Source organism: Cupressus sempervirens, chromosome 7 (genome assembly GCF_028749045.1).
Source record: "Cupressus sempervirens isolate cs-2001-9-10 chromosome 7, ASM2874904v1, whole genome shotgun sequence".
Taxonomy (NCBI): domain Eukaryota; kingdom Viridiplantae; phylum Streptophyta; class Pinopsida; order Cupressales; family Cupressaceae; genus Cupressus; species Cupressus sempervirens.
Window position 1 is genome coordinate 502,063,960 of NC_143124.1, and position 26,486 is coordinate 502,090,445.

The 26,486-nt window shown below is 33.1% G+C and overlaps 1 protein-coding gene across 3 annotated transcripts in view; it reads right to left on the reverse strand.

Annotated features, from left to right (window-relative positions):
- LOC149547728 (uncharacterized) overlaps positions 1 to 26,486 on the reverse strand; it is a 221,863-nt gene that overhangs the window by 152,278 nt on the left and 43,099 nt on the right. For 2 of the 3 annotated variants that reach the window (XM_089791793.1, XM_089791794.1), the window contains exons 3-6: positions 18,784 to 19,100; positions 18,566 to 18,714; positions 18,297 to 18,338; positions 18,103 to 18,135 (exon numbers count right to left, since the gene is read on the reverse strand). In XM_089791793.1, the coding sequence (XP_089647919.1) occupies positions 18,103 to 18,135; positions 18,297 to 18,338; positions 18,566 to 18,714; positions 18,784 to 19,100 (541 nt within the window). The remainder of the gene's footprint in view (positions 1 to 18,102; positions 18,136 to 18,296; positions 18,339 to 18,565; positions 18,715 to 18,783; positions 19,101 to 26,486) is intronic. The other variant, XM_089791795.1, reaches the window with a different exon arrangement.

Sequence of the window (26,486 nt, forward strand, 5' to 3'; positions counted from 1 at the left end):
AATAGTTTTGTGATTTCCGTAAGGGCCAATTTGTGTAATGGATACCCTAAAAATTTCTCTAATACCACTGTAATGGATACCCTAGAAATGACTCTGATACCACCGTAATGGGTACCCTAGAAATGCCCAAAAAATGAACCTACTAAAAGTGATTTTGATGTATTTGCATAGATTTCAATCCACATAACATGAACAAGAAGGAATTTATGGAAATTGAAGATTGAACCACTACTAAAATAATATTAGTTCTCAAAATGATAAAATCAAATACATAGCAATGGATTCCAAAGGCTAAACCCCAAGGCAGTGACATCTAGAATGTCACAAGAGAGGATGTACGTCCTCTAATTCCAAGAAAAGATATGTTACTCACACATCCAAGTTCTTATCAAATGTCATTCACAATAATCCAATGCTAAAAAATGTGGCTCCCAACTCTATTTATACTTCCCCTACACCCTTCTATAAGGAAACTAAATATTAATTAATTAAAAGTACTAGAGGCTTCGTCCTTCCAATAATTAATGCACTCTCTAGAAACTCGTCCCTTGCAATACAGTAATTAATTGTGCTTCTAGAAATTTAAATTACTAGAGACTTCCCCCTTTCCAATAATTAATACACACTCTAGAAGCTTCTCCCTTGTAATACAATAATTAATTAAATATAAAATCACCTTTAAATTTTTAATTTATTTAATGACTTTATAGGATATTAATTTAATTTCCTCTTATGCTCGACTTAGCCTTTGCAGAACATGATGGCTAAGGACTCCACTTAGTTTCCAAAAAGATGGGGACATTATAGTTTGCCCTCCTTAAATTTACTTGTCCTCAAGAAATCTCAGTCCTATTTGTTGTAGCACTTGCTCACTCTTCGAAGTAGCATCTTCCTCTGGTAGATATCTCCATTTGACTAAATATTCTTTAATCAAGCTATTTCAAAGAGTCCTTTCCCTCGTATCTAGAATAGCCTAAGGAATCAATACAAGCTTTCCATCCTCATCTGACGGTGGCAATTCTACTGAAGGCAAAACTCTCTAACTGATGGGTTTCTTAAGCCTTGACACGTGAAACACATTATGCAGCTGACTACACTATGGAAGCTCAATCTAGTAAGCAACCTCACCCACCTTGAAAATCACTCTGTAGGGGCCATAAAACCTAGGCTTCAACTTCTCTGCTCCACTCTTCTTAAGTGATGACTATCTGTATGGTTATAGCCTTGGGTAAACCATATCCCCAACCTCGAAGCTACACTCTATCCAGTGCTAGTTAGCATACAATTTTTGCTGATTTTGGGCTTGTTTTATATTCTCCTTAAGCACCCTCAAAATATCCTAACTATCCTACAAGAAGTGTTTTGCTTTGGGCACTCTACTATCCCCCAAAACTAGATCCATGAAAGTAGGTGCTTCATAACCATACAGTGCCATTAATGGAGTCATTTTGATGGACATATGGTAAGTGGTGTTATAATAGTACTCTCCCATATGTAGCCATTTGACCCAAGCCCTTTTTTATGTGGTCACATAGTTCCTCAGATATCCTTCCACCCATTTATTCACAATCTCTATCTGCCCATCTATCTGTGGATGATAACTAGTGCTAGGTGTGAGATCTGTACTACTAAACCTAAAAAAAATTTGCCAAAAAGTACTCATAAATTTACTATCTCAATCACTAACAATAAAACTAGGTAGCCCATGTAACTTGAATCTCTTTGAAGAAAAGATCGGTCACCTATGCTACTATGTAAGTGGATGGAATAGCAAAGAAGTGAGCATACTTTGTTAGCCAGTCAACAATCATATAGATGTAATCTTTCCCTATACTCATGGTAACCCAATGATGAAGTCCATCCTATCCAAAATGGTCAAAGGTTGTAACAAACCTAGAGGATATGTGTGTGTTCTCCCTTATTTTTCTGACAAACTACACACTTCCTAACATGCTTCTAAACAACATCCTTGAGCCCTTTCTATGTGAACCACTCATAGATTTTCTTGTAGGTCTTAAAGATCCCTAGATGCCTAGCTATAGGTGCATTGTGAAATGCCTTCAATATTACTTCCCTAAACTATGATGAAGGAATCAAATATATCCTACCCTGGAACATAATAAATCTATCCATCACCACGTAATGATCATCAGGTGTGGTGTCTATAGTTACTCCAAAAGCCCAAGTGTCCCTCACATACTCTTCTATGATCTTATTTCTCTAATCTCCTATAATCTCAACTAGAGCACAAATATGAGTTCTCCTAGATAAAGCATCTACCACCACATTCTTCTTACCATTGACAAACTCAATCTCAAAGTCATAGGCCTATAACTTCATAATCCACTTCTGCTATCTATCATTCAGATCATGTTGGCTCATGAAGTATTTGATGGTGTTGTGATCAGTTTTGATAAAAAACTTTCCCCCAAATAGGTAGGGCCGAAACTTAGCCAATGCATGCATAATAGCCAACATCTCCCAATCATAGATGGAATAGCTCCTCTCCACTGCACAGAGCTTCCTACTCTCAAAAATTATGGGATGCTTTTCCTACATCAAGATTGCCCCAATCCCATCTCTTGACACATCACAATGAAGCTCAAATGGCTTCACGAAATATAGTAGAGATAGTACAAGACATGATGACATCACCTTCTTGAAATGATTGAAGCTTCTTTGAGCTATCTCTGTACATGTAAACACCCCTTTCCTAGTAAGGTTTGTCAAGGGTACAATAATCTGGGAAAATCCCTTAACAAATTTCTTGTAAAACACATAGAGACCAAGGAATCCCTTAAGCTATGTAAGATTTGTAGGAGTAGACCAATCAACAATAGCCCTAATATTTTTAGGATCTACTTGAACTCCATCTGTACTAATGATATGGCCAATGTACAGTAGCTTAGTCATCCCAAACTCGCACTTAGATTCCTTCGCACATAGTGACTCTTTCTCCAAAGTGGACAACACCATCTCAAGATGTTGTAAATTCTTCTCCCAAGTCTTACTATAGACTAAAATGTCACCAAACAAAATTAAGACAAATCTCCTAAGCTAATCCCTGAATACCTAATTCATGCAACTCTAGAACATAGTAGGGGCATTGGTTAGCCCAAATGACATAACCAAAAACTCAAAGTGGCCATAGTGACACCAAAAATCTATCTTCTCAATGTCCTCCTCCCTCGTCCTAATCTGATGATACACTGACCATAGATCATTCTTTGTAAAAAAGCATGCACCATGTAACTCATCAATTAGATCATCTATTTGTGGCATGGGATATCTATTCTTAGAGGTCTTCTTATTTAATGCACTATAATTGATGCACATGCACATTGTCCCATCCTTCTTCTTTACCAAAACTATTGCTAAAGCAAAGGGGCTCTTACTAGGCTTGATATGCCCCATCTCCAACAACTTATTAATTTCCCTCTCTATCTCATCCTTGTGTTTCTTAGGATGACAATAAGGAGTAATCATAACTAGTCTGGCTCCCTCTTCAAGCTTAATAACATGCTCTATCGCTTTGTCAGGAGGAGCACCATGTAGAATCTTGCCAAAAACCTTAGTCTACGTATCAAGTATCTCTTGGATATCTAGTGGATGACTCTTCACCTATGGCTCTTGTGAAGTTGGCATAGTGAACCATTCTGCTACCCACTCTATGTTATTATGCCAAAAAAGTCTCTACATTCTCCTTAGGAAAACTATTATGCAAATTTAATCTAAAAGTCCTCTAAGTACAACAGTTCTTCCCTCATGCTAAAACCTCATCTCCAATTTTTCTAAGTTAAGTGTGAACTCTACTAGTGAGGCCACCCATGTCATGCCAAGGATGACATCATAGTCTCCCATGTCTACCACATAGAACTCATCTTCCAACTCATAGCCATCTCCAAACTAGATGTGAAGATTAGATATCTTTCGATTGCATAATAGTTTGTCACCATTTGCTACCATGACTCTAAACCTAGTGTGCTCCTCAATCTATAGACCTATCTTGGCTACCAATTGTGCATCTATAAAATTATATGTAGCCCCAGTGTCAATGAGTGAGATCACTTTTTCCCTTCGATAGTACCCTTGACCTTAAATGTGATTGTCTTCTAAGCCCCATTTAATCATGCTAATGACTTCTCATCCCCAAGAATGTTGCCCTCCTCTATAGTGCTATCCTCATCTGAATTAGAGTGTTGATCCTCCCTCTCTATTTGTGAATCCTCTACTAAGATATACTCCATTTGATTTGTTTTGGCCTTGAGAGGAAACTTATGAGATAAATCCCAAGGCTCTCTTCAATGAAAACATAACTTCTTCTTTCTTAAATCATTCAAGGTGTCATTATCCAACTTATCTCTTTTTGGTTGAGCATCCTTGTGTAAAGGTTTTTTGTTCTTCTCCTTGTCCTTTTTCATATAAGAATCCTTATGCTAAAATATGCTCCTAAATGAAGAAGGTGCTAAGTCACAAGCATTTTTAGTGGCCTCCTATAATGTAGTTGGGTCATGCCCATTGATCCAAGCTCACAAGGGTTTTGAGAGTCCATCCATAAATAACACTACTAACCTCCTCTCTGAAATATCTATGACCAACACAACTAACCTCTGAAACTCACTAATATACATCTCAACTAATCCCCACTGCTTGAGTTGTGCCAACTCCTTAAATTGTAACTCAAGATCCCTTGTATCAAATCTCTTTATGAGCTTCTCAATAAACTCCTTGTAAGATGTGATCTGATTATATCCAAAGGTTACCATGCCATTATGTCACCACTCATGTGCTGGTCAATCCAAGTGAATAGTTGCATACTTTATAGCCTCCTCTTTAGGCATAGGATTTAGGTGCAAGTATATATCCATCTTCTACAACCAAGCTCATGTGGTCATCTTCCCTAAAGCATCATAATAAGGTAAAGAAAGTTTCCAAACTTTCTTTCTTAGCTCAAGGTTTTGAATTCTTCCTCCTAATCTTTCCATGTGTCTCATCCCCAAGTCTAAGTAATCTCTGAGAGAAATGTCTACCTAAAACTCTAGTCCACTAGCCTCCTAATCCCTCTTGAACTAATCCTATAACTTCATAATCTATGCTTCATTAATTGGTTGAATTGGATCTTTGGGTGGGAATGTGATTAGAAGAGGTCTCGAGCTAGCTGTTTGAGCTGGGCATGCAAAATGTCTAAAGTTATCAGCCTCATTCCCATTGTTGTCATGTCCATTATTACCATTAATGTTGTCCCAGCCTCCATTATCATTACCCATATTATTATTGTTTGTATCACCTAGATTAATATTTATGCTGATTTGTCTAGCCATTAGCTATAACATCATATCCATTTGCCTATTCTACTCCTATTGCATCATATCCATTTCCTCATTATGCTCCTATTGCATCCATTGCCCCTCCTCTAATATTCCTAGTAACATGAACATTACATTTTCCTGATCTAGATTGGTATTCATATCATCTCAGTCACCCATATTGTTGTCTTGTTAAAAGAATATCTCCTCTATGTCTATATGACTAAATTGTATGTCCCATTACATAGATGAACTACCCTATTCATTCTACAAATCTGAACTCCTACTTTGTCTTGCTCTGGTATTGTAGAAATTATAAAGCACTTGTCGTATGCTCAAACATAAATGCTTAAGATCTCCACAGGATGGAAAGACCTATAACTTTGATCCCACTATAATGGATACCCTAGAAACAACTCTAATACCATTTTAATGGATACCCTGGAAATGACATTGATACCACTATAATGGGCACCCTAGAAATGCCCAAAAATTGAACCAACTGCTGAAAGCAATTTTAATGTCTTTGCATAGATTTCAATCCACATAAGATGAACAAGAAGGAATTTATGCAAATTGAAGATTGAACCACTACTAAAATAATATTAGTTCTCAAAATGATAAAATCAAATACATCGCAAAGGATTCCAAAGTCCAAACCCCAAGGGAATGACATCTAGAATGTCACAAGAGAGGATTGATGTCCTCTAATGCCAAGAAAAGATATGTACTCACACATCCAAGTTCTTATCAAATATCATTCACAATAATTTGATGCTAAACAATGAGGCTCCCACCTCTATATATACTTCTTCTACACCCTTCTAGAATGAAATCAAATATTAATTAATTGCAAGTACTAGAGGCTTCCCCCTTCCAATAATTAATGCACTCTCTAGAAACTCCTCCCTTGCAATACAATAATTAATTGTGCTTCTAGAAAATTAAATTACTAGAGGCTTTCTCCTTTCCAATAATTAATACACACTCTAAGTGGGGGGATAAATGACCATAAGTCCATTAACAAAAATATCTATTATTGTAATGAAGAAGAGAAATATGTCACCGTCACCTTGAAATTTGAGTACTAAGTGTTCCCTAGTGTTTTCACAGGTGCCAATGGTACATTTCTTAGTCCTTCCCACCTATTCAATGGAAATTACCTTGCCATTGAGTTCGAAACAATTCCAAGATGAAATGAATCAAATGCTTTGTCTATATAATATGATGATCCAAGTGGATGGCAAAAAATAGAGGAATTTGTAAAAGTATTTGAGGTGTTTATCAACCACAAAGGGTCAAATGTGAAAGCAACTCTAGCTCATTAGCTTTACGAGTCTCTTGAGAAGTTATGAATACTTGTGCTTCTTGATTACAAAGATAAAGAACTTGAAAATTATTTTCCCTCTATCATTAAGAATGATATCTCATTTTCTAGAGTTCACATAGTCGAGCTCATTCCCATGATGTACACTAAAGCCAACATTATCTGCATGTTTTACGAAGTTGATCCATTGGAGTTATGCTACATAGAAAATTTCATTCAAGAAATATAGACAAAGATACCCAAAGAAACTAGTGGAGTGGAAGAATGCCCTCTCCAAAATTCATACATTGTCAGCCATGAAATAATAATAAAACATTATACATAAATAGTGCTAGATTTTACTAAGAAAAATGAATCTTTTATTAGATGGCTTTTTGGCTCCAAAAATATAGAGTTAGCTATGCAAAGATAGATACAAAAGGTAAAACAAAAATTACATGTCGCTAGGAAAAAAATTATGTGAACCAAACAAGAATGAGTTTTTCATTTTCCATTCCCATGGGGATTCCCATTCCCATTTTCCATTCTAATTTCCTATTCCTATGCTTGTAACCAAACAGACCCTAAATGAAGATATGTCATCTTATAGAACCTACTACATCACATGCATATAGTAGAAATGTATTTGAAAGCATGAACAAAGGAAATCAAAAGACTTAAAATATATTACATAAAGACAATATGCAAGCAAGCACTATTCTCATGAAGAAAAAGGTAGAAGCACATCTATCCATTTGCTAGCATATCTTGCACAAAATTTATAGGCTTGAGACAAAGACCAAGACCATCTGATAGACATACATGTAGAATGAAGATGTGCCAATGTAACACATGCAAACTATTCGATGATATGCTTAGCTAATGTAGAGATGCATGTGAATTATTTGATAGAATGCCTATGAAAAGGTGGTGATTCTTCAACATTGCACATAAAGAGAATATTCATAATATCCATAATATTTGATGATATGCTTAGCTAATGTAGCGATGCATGTGAATTATTTGATAGAATGCTTGTAAGAAGTTGATGATTCTTAGTTACATGGAGTCTTGTGCTAGAAGATCACAACTATATAGATGGTTTTACACTAATGAAATATATGTGTATGAATACAAGCACACAAGGAGGTTGATTTATTAGCTAAAGTTACTATCGTGACCACCTTAGAGTAGATATGATAAATAGGGACAAGGGCATCATGTTTGCATGGAGTAGAGTAAGCTTGGAGCATGCATTATTATGAAAACCATCTACATTTGATTGGTAAGTGAAGAATAGAAGATGCATTGAGTTATATGACAAAATGTCTCCAAAGAACTCAGCTGTATAGACATAGGAGACATGTATACAAAATTGGGAGCCATAAATAATGTGATCAAGGCACATCATAGAAAATCATTCATGAATTCTTCTGAGAGGTCATTATTTTTTATTAAGGGAAACATCATTTGGAAAAACTATTTTATGTAAAATTGATAGAAAAAAATAGATGAAAATATACAATAATTAAGTATTCAAAAGACAAATAAAAAATGCAGTTAGGATTTGTTGCACAATGTCAAATATGATGACTCTCATATTTATTGCATTTCCTAAAAGTTTTTACTATATAAAATGCATAGGTAAGCTATGGGCATCATTAAAAGTGAAATTCTACACTTGAATTTCAAGTCTAGTGTGGTTTGGTCTTATTTTGGCTATACAGTAAAATTTAAAATTTAGATGAACAATTTATGATAAGAAATTGAATTCTTGAAATCTTTTGCATACCAATGGAAGTCTAAAGCTTCTATTAGAAAATATATGCATCTTGATCAACACATGCAATGAAACAAATTTCACATTATAAATAAAATTATTTACGATTGATTTTGCATCTTGCAATTCAAGGGGATTAAATGTAATTTTTTAAAATGACAAATTCATTAGCAACTATGCTAAAGAGAAATCTTTGTAACATGATGAAATTTTAGGATAAAAAAATTAGGAAGGATTTGATCAAATTTGCAGTGAAAGAAAATCCTAAGGTACCACACAATTTTTTTTTAAATCATTCTTAAAGCCCAATCGGGCTTGCTATGATAGGGTTTCAAACCTATTTTAGGGGAAATTTTTCAAAACTAATATTAATAACTATGATTACAAATGAAAAAACAATTAGAATTCTATGTTAAATAAGTTATAATAACTTAAATCTATGCTAATATTTAATAATAAATAGATGATATATTATTAAAAAAATTTAATGATCTTGATTAAATTAATTAATTTTAAATTTATTATAAAAAATAATTGCATATAAAATATAATGTTTATTTATTTCCTTAATACATATTTATTAAAAAAAATTAAAAATGTACAAATTAACTACAAACTATGTCAAAAAAAATTGTGCACAACATTAAATAAATTTCTCTTATAAATTTTCCAAGATTAAATTAAGAATTTTTTTTCAAATTTTTAAAATTAATAAAAAAATTTAGAAGAATTTTGAATTTTTTTTTTAATTTAATCAAAAATAATTTAATAAACTTAAAAAGTTTTGTTATATATATATATATATATAATTTGAAAAGATAAATTAATAAATCTTTAAACATATTAAATATAAATTTTAATAAACACATTTTATTTTATTTTTTTATAGGTAAAAATTTTATAATTAAATTAATAAATAGTTTTTAATTAAAACGAATAATGAAAAATCATATTTTAGACTTGTAATAATTTTTGAAACTGGCCTAAATACTCTTTATCGTATTTGTCATTGGCAATATACTATTGCATTCAATTCTCCATAGTTAGTATAATAGTTCTATTCTTTTGTAATAATGAATAATAGATATTTTTAAAAAATTGAATATCTATAAAGTTTTTATTTTAATTTATTAATTTTTTATATTATAAAATTTATTTATCTCAAATTCTATTGGCTCTAACAATTTTGTATTATAGGAACCCTTTTATTTGAATTCCTCCATATTCATTTTTTCTTGGCTAAATTTTCGCTAACAAATAGTAATATTAATATATTTTAAAAATGAAACTATAAAGTATAATTATATTAAAATAAAACTATATAATTATATTAATAAATCTATTGATAACATATCACAAATATATATAAATGTTTACAATATATTATTGTGAGTTTTTAAATAACATTATAATATATATGTATATGTATATGTATATGTATATGTATATGTATATACACACACATATACATTTATATATGTATATGTGTGTATACACACACACACACTATAAATTATTATTATTATTCAAATTATATAAAAGATATTACTATATAATCTTATATTATGTAATATCTTGTAATACAATAGTATCATGTATGTATGTACACACACACACACACACACACACATGTATATATGTGTATATGTATATATGTATACATATATATACATATATGTGTGTATATATATTCATATATATGTCTATATATACATATATATGTGTGTGTGTATACACATATATATGTGTACACACACACACACACACAATATAAATTATTATTATTATTCAAATTATATAAAATATATTACTATATAATCCTATATAATATAATATCTTGTAATACAATATTATCATTAATATTTTAAAATATATCATAGATATATAATTTTTTTCCAAATGTCATGTAATAAAAATTGTTTTATGTCATAACTATTATAAAAAGTATTCTTATTTAACACTATTACATTCTATTAATACAATATTTCACCCAACATTATTGTATCAGCCAAAGACAATATTCACTTTCTTCTATTAGTAATTAATTTTCATTAATTATAAATAACTAATTTTTCAGGTCTCATAACTTATTATAAACGAAAATATATATAATCTATAAGACTAAAACTAATCTCTTAGCTAAAATATTTTTCTAAATTTATTTCAATTAACTAATCTACTTTGTTTTATTTATTATTTAAATTTTCAATAAAATTATAACGACAAATACAAGCCACTACATGTCATTATATTTTTGAAAGAAACAAAATATTATATTTTGTATAAAAGTATTTTATAAAGATTTGGAGTGAGTGAGTTTATTTAAGACTATTATTTTTTTATAATACTATATCATATATTTGTTAAATTATTTTTAGTCACATACAAAATTATTCTATTTTATTCTAATTAGTATGTAATATATAATTAATTAAATTATCTTATTAATATAAAACAAGATAACATTAGACTACAATTTTCTATAATTCTAATAATAAAATAAAAGCATTTAATTTGATTATTAAAAACATGTAATAAATTTTTTATTTACTTTTTTTATAAATGCCCGAGGAAAGAAAATAGTAAAAACTATATCCAATTCATTTGTCTTTTCATTGCTCATGTTGTCTTATCATTACATTTGTTGTGCATTGCACGGTAATTAAAATATTATGGGACAGTAGGATTCTTTGCCAATGTTGACTGATGGAAGGAAAGGAAGTAAGGACACTGGCTAATAGACCGGTGCAAATATTCGGCTATTTAGCCTTGCTTCAATCTACTCCTCTATGCATTCAAATGCTTCCTCAACTCTACCAAAGTACACACATGCTTCCGCAACCCTACCAAAGTAAAGACAGTTTTCTAGAAGCTCTAACGATTTTCTGGGAGCTTGGTGTAGAGGTTGCAGAAAGAAATTTTGAATATATTCTGTTCGCAGTGAGAAAAATCAACTATTGCAGTCACTGATTAGTAATCTCCTATCATAAATGATTATTAAACAGCTGAAAATAAATTCCCAGCTAATATCGAAAAATAACACAACTACAACTTCACTTATAAAATACGGAAAGAAATGCACAACACAATGAAGACAATATTTTCAAACAAATTGTCCCTGAAAAAACCCCTAAGGGAAAACCAGTTCTACAGATGAGAAATTATATTAAACTTCAGCAAATCAAGAGATACAAAATTCTTTGCCTCTTACTGACAGAACTCTGACAACCTCCTAATTTCTCCCATTGATATTCCCCACTGCGATCCCCGTGCTAACATTGCGCCCTTGCTAACACTGCAAGACAATTTGCTATCACTGCAAAATGCTTCTCCAAAACTTGTTTCTCCAAATGACCCAATGACCCCATTTTATACTATCCTATTGGAAAAACCAACGACCGAGATTAAATCAAACCAATGGCTGAGATTAAGACAACTCAACAACCAATAATAGAATTGGTTGCAAGGTGTCCAAAAGGGAATCACTAAAATTAGTAAATAATTATCCTTGCAATAACCATTTACTAATTCTCAGCAAGTGGACAAACAGGTGTCCAAACTACCCATAACTAATGCTGCTATACATAGATAAGTACGAACAGCTGTCCAAGCTACCCATAAATACAACTGCTATTTTTGGGTCAGAAATAATAGTTGTCCAACTAACAATAATTAACACTCCCTCTTAGCGAGGAAACTGTTCTGCATGACACCCATCTTATCTCTGAAAAAGATAAATTTGGCCTTTCCCAAAGCCTTCATCAGAATGTCTGCTACTTGCTCATATGTAGGTATATATTGTAGTCGAACAATACCTCATTGTACACAATCCCTGATGAAGTGATATCTGATATCTATATGTTTAGACCTATCATGAAACACTGGATTCTTAGACAACTTGATGCAACTCTAATTGTCACAATGTATCATAGTAGTCTCAACCTTCTGACCAAATAAGCCTACTAACAACTTTCGAAGCCATATAGCTTCACATGTCGCCATGCTAGCTACTATGTATTCTGCTTCTGCTGAACTTAGAGCCACAGACTTCTGCTTCATGTTGAACCAAGATACAACTCCTGATCCCAAGCTGAAATAACACCCTGAAGTGCTCCTTTTGTATGTTGTACTTCCTGCCCAATCTGCATCAGTATAGCCTATCAACCTGATACCTTCACCTCAAACATATCTGATCCCATACTCGACTGTACCACGCAAGTAATGTAGCACATGCTTAGCCGCTATCCAATGCATTCTCTTTGGTTCAACCATGAACTGACTAAGAGAGTTTACTGCAAATGCTATATCTGGCCTAGTATTGACCAAATACATAAGCGAACCAATCAACTGTCTATATGAAGTGGGATCTACATCCCTTTGTGTATCTGGAACCACATGGTTCCCACTGCCAACTGTAGAGGATGAAATGTCAACCTCTAAGTCTTCTAGATGCATTTCCTGTTGCACTTGTTGCTCCATACTCTATGAATCTTCACTAACTAAGTCTACACTCGTACTGGTAACTATACTTGAGCTTTGTTGCTCTTGACTTGGTCTTGGAGCTTCTGTTGGCTGCTCACTCTGATCATCTGCTGGCAAATCTCTAGATCTCCTGAATGCCTTGTCCTCCATGAACTTGACATCCTGTCTGACAATAATTCTTTTAGTCCCTGGAATGAAAATCCTATATGCCTTTGAGGTCTCAATGTACCCAACAAAGTACCCCTTGTCTGCAGTCTGATCTAACTTTATACATGTATCTTTAGGAATATGACAATATGCCAAACTCCCGAATATCTTGAAGTGACTAACATCTGGCTTCTTCCTTGTGAAAGCCTCCTTTGGTGTCATCTTCCCTAGCACCTTGTGTGGAACTCTATTATGGATGTAGACTATTGTATTATATGCCTCTGCCCATAAGTAACGGGGCATGTCTTGGTCATGTAGCATAGCTCTTACTGCCTCCGATATAGAATGGTTCTTCCTCTCAGCAACTCCATTCTATTGTGGATTGTAAGGAACAGTCCATTCTCTCTTGATTCCTTCTCTGGTATAGAACTGTTGGAAGATATTTCCTTTGTACTCACCTCCATTTTCTGACCGAAGAACCTTTATCTTCTTTCATGTTGAGTTCTCCACAAGAGCCTTGAATGCTTGGAATCGACTGAAAACCTCATCCTTAGTCTTCAAGAAGTATATCCAGGTCTTTCTAGAGAAATCATCAATAAAAGTAACATAGTACTCATATCCTCTGAGAGATTTCATTGACATCGGTTCACAAACATCTGAATGTACTAGATCAAGAACACCCTTAGATTTGGTGTCACTCCTTGGAAAAGATGCTTTCACAAACTTCCCTAACACACATCCCTTACATACATCGTCATGCTCTGTGTTCACCTCTGGAACACCTGTCATAGTCTCACGAAGCAATCTAAGTGCTCCATGATGAATATGGCCCATCCTCCTATGTCGTAGCTCTCCAAGATCTCTAGGATTACTGTTGCTCATAAGTGCCTTAGGAATATCAAATTGCAATCTATAAAGGCGACCACTCCTAACTCCAATAGTTATGGGTGATTTTCAATCCTTGTGCTTAATCAACACATTTGTCCCTCTAAAGAGTACATTATACCCCCTATCCTGAAGAACAGATATAGAAATCAAATTCATACCTAAGCCTGGCACATATAACACATCATGAAGTGGAATTATCTTTCCATTCTCCCTCTGAAAGTGAACAATCCCTTTCCCAACAGGGTTGAGTTTGGACAAGTTTCCCATAGAAATTTGGATGTTGGTGTCCTCCTCCTTGTAACTAGAGAAGTACTCTCTAACTCCTGTCATATGAAATGATGCCCCACTATCTATATACCAAACACACTGTGAGGTTGAGCTAACAATACAAGCTATGAGTGCAAACTCATCTTCCATTCTACTGGAGAGTTCTTCTGCACTTGCTAAAGTTGCCACCTGCTTCTTACCCTTCTTCCTCTCTGGACAATCACTGACATAGTGGCCAAACTCATGACATCCAAAGCACTTGACCTTAGAAAGGTCTTTCTTCTTCTTTTCACTTTGTGAATTGATCCTTTGCTAGATCTAGTCTTTGCTTTCCCTTTACCTGCTAGGGCAACGTTCTCTTGTTCCGCCTTATTTTTTTTACTCTTGTTGGCCCCATTGACAAGACTTAGTCTAAACTCCTCCTGAGTGAAATCAGTCCATAGTCGATCCCAACTCGATAAAGTATCTTGTCCACTCACAACTTGAACAAAGACACTCCATTGTTTAGTAAACCTATTTAGGGCTATTCTCACTAGCTCGTCATCACTAGGGCTATCTCCAATAGCTGCTAACTCATCTTTGACAAGTCTGAGCCTGGTGAGGTAACTCGTGACGTCTTCTCCCTGATTCATCCAGGTATTCTTTAGCTTCTCTCTGAGAATCAACTTCCTATTGGTGGTAGCATTCTGGTACAGATTTAGAATGGCATCCCACATCTTCTTCGTCGTATCTAGCTCTACGATATGTGGAACAATATGATCCTTTACACCATCAAGGATAATCCTCCTCGCTTTGGCATCATCCTTTCTATATGCTGCAAGATGTGTTCCATCCATTGGTACAGGTACAACACTGGTAGCATAATCCTTGATACCATTCTCTTCCAACAATAAAGAAATTCTGGCCTTCCAGACACCAAAATTTGAGGCACCATCCAGTCTATCCTGATCTCTCAAACCAGCTAAAGCCATCTCAAGGGTTTAAAGCAATAATAAATCTAAAGAGATCAAAATTTCTTTCCTAGGGCAAAACTCTTCTACCCTTAACAATGCTCTAATACCATGAGAAAAATCAACTGTTGCAGTCACTAATTATTAATCTCCTATCATAAACAATTATTAAACTACTGAAAATAAATTCCCAGCTAATATCAAAAAATAACACAACTGCAGCTTCACTTATAAAATACGGAAAGAAATGCGCCACACAATGAACACAATATTTTCGGACAAATAGTCCCTGGAAAAACCCCTAAGGGAAAACCAATTCTATAGATGAGAAATTATATTAAACTTTAGCAAATCAAGAGATACAAAATTCCTTGCCTCTTACTGGCAGAACTCCGACAACCTCCTAATTTCTCCCTCTAATATTCCCCACTACTATCCCCACGCTAACACTGTGCCCTTGCTAACACTACAAGACAATTTGCTATCACTACAAAATTCTTCTCCAAAACTTGTTTCTCCAAATGACCCAATGACCCCTTTTTATACTATCCTATTGGAAAAACCAACGACCGAGATTAAATCAAACCAACGGCTGAGATTAAGACAACTCGACAACCAATAATAGAATTGGTTGCAAGGTGTCCAAAAGGGAATCACTAAAATTAGTAAATAATTATCCTTGCAATAACCATTTACTAATTCTCGGCAAGTGGACAAACAGCTGTCCAAACTACCCATAACTAATGCTGCTATACATAGATAAGGACGAACAGCTGTCCAAGCTACCCATAAATACAACTGCTATTTTTGGGTCAGAAATAACAGCTGTCCAACTAACAATAATTAACACGCAGCTCATGTTGGTGGAAATCAGAGCAGGCCAGTCCATTTTAGGGGCGTCGCATGCGAGTCTATATCCAATGGATTTTTGGGAAGCACCCAAATGAAAAATTTAAATTGATTCCGTGAAATTTCATTATAAAATCTCCCACTTTTTCTTCAAAAATTTACTTCCCACCTACCTCTACCTCTTAATGCGTAAATGTTTTGTCTATAATAATAGTTTTTCTTTTTAAATTTATAACCATTAAAATAATAACTTCAAATTCTAAGACAAAAAAATATATATTTCGTCTTTGAAAATGTCTTGAAATACCATTTCATGTAGTAATGAAATTTGATTGAAACCCGAGTAGAGCTAGAAATGCTTACAAGCTATGAGCTATCTAACAAGGTGCTGAGTTGGAGCCCCCACTTTTAAACAATAGACTTATGGAATTGTATCGCGAACTTGGGCAGACACTGTTGGTGTAAGTGGAGATCTTATGTCAAGATTATATGTAGAGTTGAATTGGTCCCTAAACTCTGTAAAGAATCTTGCATCGGATTCAGATATCTGGAATAAGATTTATTGGCGGTGTTCCTCAAATGTTCGATAGAATATCTCAAGTAAATGTTAATTCACATTATGTTGCTCAAATGTTCGATAGAATGTCTCAAGTAAATGTTAATTCACATTAATTTTGTTCTCATCACCGAATAAGTAGTCACAAATTTGGAAACAAATACAATGTGGGAGCAATAGTCACGTGGCTTATGTTATTCACTAACTCCATCTTTACCAAGGAAACCCAAATCAGCTTGAAGGGTATAATGTTATTGCATACACATTGTTATTTTCTATAGTGGGGAGGAATATTCTGTCCATCTTCCAAGGAGGCTAATGAGGGGACTCATTATGTATCAAAAGGGCCTAAAATTGAGAACTATAGCAAACTAAATATTGGTTTGTCAAAATGTTGGGAACATTTTGAGTAAATGATTATTTATATGTCAATATTCATCGTGATAAGATATGGTAGAGATCATAAGAGAACCCACATCAAATAATTCATTGAAATCAATGATTCAACCATTTGAAGACAAGTTCTAGGCCATGCATTGTAATTAGTGACTTTGCTCACTTTTGGTCAAGGCTAAAAATTTGACCATTTATGGGCAAAATAGTGAGGTCAATTAACCTCTTCAAAATGTGTAAACATAAATTAGTTTTTAATTTTCAAAGGAGTTAGTTATGTAGAAAAGCGTATAAATGCATGGCTTGGGTACTATAAAAAGGGGAGAATTTTATGAAGGGTAAACACTAGACAAATTTGTAAAGGGACTTTTAGATCTATGTTATGCATTGGTTGTTCTTCAACTTGTAGATTTTCAAGAAAATAATAACAAACTCTTTGTCCTATATCTTGAACATGTTCATCATTTATTAAATCACTAACTTCATTTACTAAATCACTAATTTCTCGTATATTGAGTCAATGATCTATTGTGTAATGATGCAATTTGAGTGTATTCCCATTGTATGTATTAAATTTGGCAAATCATGTTCATTTCATGGTATCTTGTTATGAATATATCAACACAGCATATCATTTTGTATTTCAAGATCTCTTATTCATATTTTTCATCATTACTTTTATTTACTTAAAATAATTCACCTTAGGAATAATATCAGCCATTTATTAAATGTCAAATATTAAATATGAACCAGAATTAAATAAAGGAAATAGACATAATCTTAATCCTTTTTATTATTATTTTCAAAATCATTATTTATCCATTATATCCCAACCCATGCATATATCTAAATTATTTGGAAGGTTTTCAATGTCTTCCCTAATAGCAAGCATAATCTAGGTCTTTCTCATGGAAAAGAATAAACCATAAGTTAAATCTAGGTCTTTCTCATGGAAAAGAATAAACCATAAGTTAAACTATGGAAATCATCTCTTACTTATCAATAAACCATAAGTTAAAAGGTAGAGGCGTTGGTAACGTTTCGTGCTAGGGTCGAGATAGATTCTAGGCATGCCATTTCTTTTCCATTTGCTTTTCTTGAATATGTCTAATATTATTTTTGTAAATAATTTAAAAAATTTATTCACCAAAATATGTGTGCAATGAGAAAACGCTTACCTCTAGGCGAATTAGTTGTGGACAGTTCGCTACCTAAGTACAATCGTCAAAATAATATCTTTAGAAAAATTCATCAGATGATGGTAAAGAAACCTTAAAAAAATCAACCCCAAAAGTAGTCGACGATTTTATTATTTACAAAAATATGTATTATAATAACTATGAGAAAATTGTTTTACTGAAACCTAACATACCAATATCCTCTTCAGGTTTGTATTTATATTGACCTTGTTGCTCTGTTAATACAGAAGAAATAAGATTTAGTTACAGAAGACAAATTAGAATGCAAAACATCCTTTAAAAAAATCGTTTCCACAGAAAAAAGACATGATTCAAGAAAGAACCAAAAAAAAAAAAAAGAGTTTTCTAAAGTTCAACCAATCTTCTGACAAGTTTTAAAATCTCAATTGATATATATATATATCATATCAATAGAAGACTAATAACAAAAGTTAAACTATACCCGTTGGTCTGTGGTGTGGGCGGTGGTAAGATTCATGACGCTCTGTAAAATCAGCGATCACGAGCTGATATACCAGTGTTCGCTGCATATTCTTTAATTCTTTCTTACATGCCGAGATGTCACTTGCGTTCTTAGAAGAACATATGTACCTGTAACATGTGGCATTAATACCAACAATAAAGAAAACTCTAGACGCGTAGAGAGTTTGTAATTCTTACTTGAAAATTCCGTGAGATTCAATGATATAGAAGCAACACGCTACACTTCTGGATATGATATTTATGGCTTGGTTTATAGTGGTTTCCATTTCTTCCGGTATATGTGCTGATCTGGTTAATTTTCTGAGAGACTTTGCCACTGTATTAACTAATGAAAGTAATTCGATGCACTCCTTATTGACACGTTCTTTTCTCTCAATGTTGTTAATGACTGCTGCTACAACTAACAGTCCCGATGCTGCCCAATGCACCTTTCCCATTACTGCAAATATTTCTCCAGCTGTATTCATCATGTTCTCGAACTTGGTCGATTTTAACTAATGACAGCAATTCATTACATTTAGAATCACAAAGTAAATACTAATAAAAATATTTATTCCATTTAACTATAAAGTAGATAACTAATGATAGTAAGAGCTGTCTCACTTTCCATGAAAGACAAGCTTTCAACTGATACAATTTTAATTAAAATGTTAGTTGTATGTGAAGTCTAATAGCTTCATATTTTATTATTGTAAAATTATTACCTTACCTTGTGATTATTAGACTCTTAAATTCCTGACAGACTTTATAAATATGTGTAATTAGAGACATGTTCATGCTATAATTACGAAGTAAAAATCATAGACCAAAGATATAATAACAGATTTCGTTGCTCAAGTGTTGATATAAGCAATGTCTTTCAAATCACCATATATTTGTGCATTACTCTATTTTTTATTCTTGAGGTTCTGTATTTTCTGATTTGCACTTTCGGATTATCTTTACAATTGATATCAAGGAAAGGTAGAGTTGTTGGCACAATTTTAGTGGTTAAAATTTTTAACTAATGGAAAGATTGAAGGTGTACAAATTAATAGGACATAATTCCAATTTGTGGAGGTTACATATGCAATGGTTGTTGGTTAAGCAAGTTATTGCACTTGCTATTGGGGAAAAAATAATGAAGCCCTCTTCAATAAAATTTGGAGATTGGGATAGACTAGATAGTAAGGAGATGGAAATAGTATTTCTCTCACTCTATGAAAATAGTCTCTTTAATGTTGCAAATGAAAATTCAACAAAATTTGTTTGACACAAGTTTTGGATCACATATGAAATGGCATTGGGAGAAAATAAATTTTTCATTATAACAAACCTTTATAAGTTCAAGATGGAGTCCAAGAAAAATTTTCTCACCAATCGCATCAATGAATTGAATACCATACTTTGTTAAGCCAATTCGGTTGGTATATCTCAAGATAATGAGTAGAAGATTATTCTTTCTATGTTCTTCACTAGATAACTTGGATGGTTTGGCAATAGTAGTAAGCACTTTGGTTTCCGATAAGAATAAATTGGTTCCTCTTGAGTTTGATCTCCTTGATTATTTAGATCTCCCATGATGATTATTTGTACCTTTATTGTGGCTCTTCCCTTTATTTTTGTGTGTTCCAAGTGCATGTGTGTATATATATATGTGTGTGTGTGTGTGTGTGTGTGTGTGTGTGTGTGTGTGTACATACATACATGTTTGTATATTTGTCCATGTGTGTGTCTAACTGATGATTAATTAAATGCAATAATGTTTAACAAACAACCATTAAGGATTAAATTTAGATCACTTCAGTCTAACTAAAGCTACAAAATTAACACTTCCTATTAGCTAGGGAGTATTGTTAAAAACCACATTATGCTTTCAAGCATATAGAGAGATGCCACCTCAATATGAGGTTCTTAGATTGACATGTTTAAGGATACCATCATATATCCATCAAATGACATATAATATGGCTTATGCTATTTCATTAACACTCCCTATTATAGAAGGGGGATATAAACAACACAATCATCACATGAAATAGTGATTTGGTTCTAGACAGTGTATGAGCACTTACATCAACACTATGATGCCTATTAACAAATAAAGCATATCCTATAAAGATATGAGTTAGCTAGTCTTTGATATAGTCTAGGAAAATACTCAGTGTAGTAAATTTGACAGCAACATTGATCTCAAGGACAATGAAATAATCTCCATTATGATCAATATCATGATCTTTAACAACCTCCAGGATATTAACTTAATGTAGTTTATTGTGATACATTAGTTATCATGATCTTTGACACTTTACAATATAAAAGTTAATGAACTCTATCATGATAATAATTCATGAGCTCAATGAGAAAAATATAGTATTATGATCTTTGATACATTCCAAGATGAAAACTTAATGTTTTCTATCGTGATATTTTTTTAATCTTGATCTCAAGAATATTTTGGGATAATAATTTAATGTATCCCATCTTGGTAACAAGCCAAGCCATTGGTAAGATCATCGCCTTATAATAGAGATATCACAAATACATGAATGAAAAATTATCACCTTTGATGACATAATCCACATAGGTAAGATAGTAACTCACATGATATCCACCATGACCAATGTCAAGGCTCAATCCACGATAGTTTCTCCTAGATGGTGGAAATAAAGGCCTTCCCCTTAAAATTGCCTCTCATAAAGAAGAATAAATTACATGTAATTTCACATTCAACTTTCCTTTTATAGAGAAGAGCTCATTGACAAGGAATTTTACTTCAAATTTCTCCCTTTGAACAAATATCTTTTGAAGTTAGATCCTCTAGGTGCTCCCTCAAAAGATCTCTTTGTCTAAGGATGCTAGTAATAAACTATCCAACCTCCTCTAAATCAAATATCATTATTTTGAATTTCTACTGACACGTTTCCACTTCATCATGATGTATGCATGGATAGGCCCATGAAAATCATGATGCTAGATACATATTTTTAGACTCCCTCTTAATATATAAGGATATGCATAATCTTAATCATCAAGGATATTGGCTTTAAGATGGCCATTTTATCTAGCCTAATCACTAAATGACTAATGAATTCTAGTTAAATGATTCTATGGAGTTGTTGTCATAAGATTAAGTCTAGATAATATTTGGTACATGTATAAGGTACCAACCTACTCTTCCTACAAGAACATTCACATACATATGTGCATTCTTGACACAAGTTTGTTTAATGAAGTTATACAATTGTCAAGTTTGAAAATATTTCCATATAAGTATTTCTCAAACAATAGAAATGAAAACACCTTCATAAGTGTGTTCCTATCTCAATTGTTCCTTTATTAATATACTATTGCTTAAGATATCAAGTTTGCAAGTTAAAAACACATCAATAATTTTGTAACATTGTCTCATTCATAGTAGTAGAATCCTACAATCTATAGAGAGTAAGAATCCTTTTGTGGCCATAGATCTACATGAAGGTTACTGCCTCTTGGTTTATTTATTTATTTATATTTTATGCCTATGATACAACGCATATCATATTTTCTATGCAAGAACACCCCCCAAATATGATTGAATATTTATCAATTATTGGGAACCAAGTAAAGATATTGTTCAACACATTTATTTATCTATGATGAAAAAATATAGATGACTAGGGTTTAGAATGATGCACATGAAAGAGACCCTAAATCCATATTTTTACAAATACACTTTAATTGTAAGGGAATGAAATGTAAATTTGGAAACATTGATATTCAAATGAGGAAATAAAAGTAATCATTTTAGAGGACCTATTGAAAATGCTATTAAATAGTTTTAGAAATTGTTGATTTCTATATTCCTGGATTGAAATTGTGAGATCTACAAGTCTTATAAATATTTTTCTTTTTTGAGCCAAGTTGACTTTGACCTAGATAGTGGGCACAATCTTACCCTAAGGCAGGATTGTGCCCCAAAAGTTGACCTTGACCAGCACTTCTTTGATGGAAATTCCATTCATGGATCTCGCACGTTCGATGAAAAGGGTAATGAAATCCACACATTAATTTTCTTGCCTGCACCTGTATCTACAAGAAAAATGGTTTTGTTTTTTCTATGAGGGGTTTGCCTTGGTAAAACCCCAATTTGGAATCAACCTTTATAAAGGAATTGAAATAGAGAAATCTAGTAAGTAGTAGAAGTAGATCTAACAATGACTATGATATTCAATAGATATACAATTGTATTTGATGTGTAAACAAGTATATTGATATGAAAGCTTGGACTAAAAAATGTAAATAAAAACTATAAATGTAAATGAAAACCTTCATGATTGTATGCTTGAAATCCACCTCAAGGAAGGAATGAATTGATCTTGAAGATGAAAAAATGATATTGAAGGAAGATCACACCACCACGATGGATCGATCTATGGTTTAAATGACAAATATTGAATGCTTGAGCCAAATACCTTCAAAGGCTTGAATGCTTGAATCCATGATATTCAATGAAGAACTTCAATGGAGACAATGACTTAAGGTCTTCCTTGAAAATACTCGCTTGATCTTAGAAATAATGGACCATCTAATATCATAATACATCTTAAGAAAAATGAGAGGAGGAGGCTTCCTTATATAGTGGTCTAGGGCACAAACTTCTAGAAAGGTTGACATTGGACAATTAAATCCAAATAAACCTTAACCCATAGAAATGGACTTAAAATAAGTGTAATTTAAGATTTTTCCATTTTGACACCCAAAAAACAACCTACAAGTAGGAAAATGAAACTTTGTAAATCCTAATATCCTAAAACTCCCATAACTTGAAAGTTGGACCCAGGGTCAAGAATAAGGTTGACCATTCCCTAGGTCATGGTCAAGGTCATCCTTGACCTAAGTGAGGGTCAAGGTTGACCTTGACTCTTCATGTTGTCCTTGATCTAGAAAGTCAATGTCCTTAGTTTTATAGAGAAAGTTGTTAGAAATAGGCTAGAAGCAAAGAGAGAGAAGCAAAATATAGGGAAAAAAATTACATCCATACAAACACCCCTTCAAGTTTCTTGGCATGAACCCATACCACTTACTTAGAGGGCTAAATGCTCTTAACATGGAAGTGCTTCCATTTTAAGATGATACATTAATCCCCTTGACTTTAGCAAGAGTATGGATTCAATGCAAACTCTTAGTAAAGGAGAAGAAAGAAGAGCTCCAAGTGGAATTGCAACAAGATAAAATAATAGTTAGCTAAGGACACAAGCCCCTAGGCTAAGGATTATAACTCAACATACATGCACAAAGGTGGAAAAAAAATGAAAAAACTAAACAAACCCAAATCAACTAGCACAAGAAATCTTGCTAACAAGTATTTCTCATACTACTATCATATTTGGAAAACTATCATAAAAGCATAAATGATTTCATAGGAAAGATAAGAGAAACACTATAAATAAGATACCTTCATAATCCAACCCTACTAGCATGAAAGCAACAAGAAAGAAAAGATAAAGTGATTAACTCACCCAATAAGATGCCCACCTTACCACAAATCACTAAGAGAGAGGGAGAGCTGAATAGATCACCAAACCTGATAGGTTACCCATAAATTATGCTTAAAACTGTAATCTGTCTTCTAATAATTTCCAAAATATAGATCCACCTTCTTGTGTCACTATAAATATGAAATGTGTGTCTCCTCGGAATTTAGCAACTTATAAGAGTTAGCTTCAAAAGATTTAGCATATTGAAAAAATGAAAAAAGCATCTCTTCTGGATTTAGCAACATATGAATGTAAGCTTTAGAGATTATCATGCTACAAACCAAAAGGTTACAACAAAAATTCATAATGTAGAATGAGGGAGGCCGCATATATGCTCCCCTCCTTAGGATGGAAAAAATACATACTATTTTGACATGTTAAGGAAAGAAAAGAACAAGGATAAAGCCTTCTTCAACATCAAGACAATATCCATAGATAACAGCTAGTCCATGCCAAGAAGGTCATAGCTCCTATGAGACCTTCAAAGGGACAAATACAAAGAGATGTCATGCAAGAAGAGAAAAAGTAACCCTTGTGAGGGATAGGACACAATTCAGCTTCCAAGGTGAGAGATTTATCAACCATGGAAATCAAATGTCAAACAACAAAATAGGTTATGATCAAGGAAATAGATCTTGAATGCAAACCAAAATTTTCATGTATGTTTGGATATCACATAATAGATAGATAATGCTTAACCAACGAAAAGTGTATCCTGGAAAGATAAAAAAGAAGAAGATAGCATCCTTGGCCTCCAAGCATAGGAACAAGGATGAAAGGGGACCTAATATATCACTTGCAAAACTATACAAGACAATGAGCCCCCAAAGATTAGGTTAACATTATTTACACATTGCAGAGCTTAATAATTGAAACATAAATGTTACTTAGAGAAAACTGGATTGAAATACAACTCATTGCCACATGATACATAAATAACTAGTACTATCAATGAGCTGCCTAATCTTATAAAGTAAAATTTCACATTCATTAGCAGAGTGATCATCAAATCTATGATGCAAACATAAAGGAAGAATCTTCAAGCGTGGACTATGTTTCATTTTGTGTTTAGGTCTAGAAATCATCTTAGGGTAAAAAAGTTTAGGAATTAGAACTTGGTCAAAACCCATCATAATTTCATCATGTTTTGTAGTGTTATTTGAGAAGTTGTTAACATTGATTTGTTGTTGAGGATTTAATCCTAATCCATAAGAATGCTCATGCCCCCCATTTTTGTAACAGCATCTGAATTCCTTTTTTAATCTTACTACATGCTTGACCATTGAATCCTTTTTAACTAAGAAATAATATCTAGGACCACAATGAGAAGCCATATCAAAAGGAGTCAAAAAAACTTCATTAATCACCATGTCACCATTAGTAGGTTTGATAGTTTTATTTTGGATAGAAGCAACAACAATGTTATTATGAGGAGCTTTAGAAATAAAAACTCATTGTTTAAACTCTCTTTGTGGCTTCATAAAATCAAAATTAGAAACATTATCTCACCAATAAATGTAGGACTAAAATTGAAGGTTCCCTAATCATTACCAGGAAGAGTGTTAAAGGAAGAAGGATTACTATTAGAAATAGGAGTAGTGTGATTTTGAATATTCAGACAAGGATTTGGCACATCATCCACATGAAGTGTATACATCATGTTGTTATGTATAAACTTGACTCTATGTTGAAGGGTGGAAGGGATAGAATTCATCTCATATAACCAAGGTCTACCCAAAAGAAGATTATAATTAAGAGGTTTGTGTATAACATGAATAGGTGTGTTCAAGATGACCAAACCTACTTTGATAGGTAAGGTAATGATTCCCAAAATACTCATAGAAATGTTTTTGAAGCCACATATACAAATATTATTAGGTTTAATAGTTGAATGATTGGCTTGAATTGCTTTGAGCATGTCCATGCCACAATCATTAAGCCTAGATCCATTATCAATCAAGGTCCTATAAATGATACTTTTATGGATAGTAACAAACACCATAAGAGAATTATATTTTTTTGAACTTATTTAGAAGGTAAATCCTTTTGAATAAATACAATTTTAGGAGAACTTGGGGTAATATGCATGCATTGTAAGAAGTTGTTAATGTTCTCTTGGTTAGGATGTGGAGTAGGAAGGGTTGCTAGAGCTTTTTGCAAGTATTCATAGCAAGTAGGTGAAGTTTGAAGAAGCTCCCATAAAGAAATATTTGTAGGGGTATTATGCAATTGGTTCATCAAATTATACTTCTTGTTAGGAAGATGGTATGGAGGAGGAAGGATGGTTCGAGAAGGTGGAAATGAAGTAGAAACCACTAGATTAGGTTGAACGTTACTCCTTGTATCATATGTGTGAGCTATAGAATCTTGGTCACTGAAAGA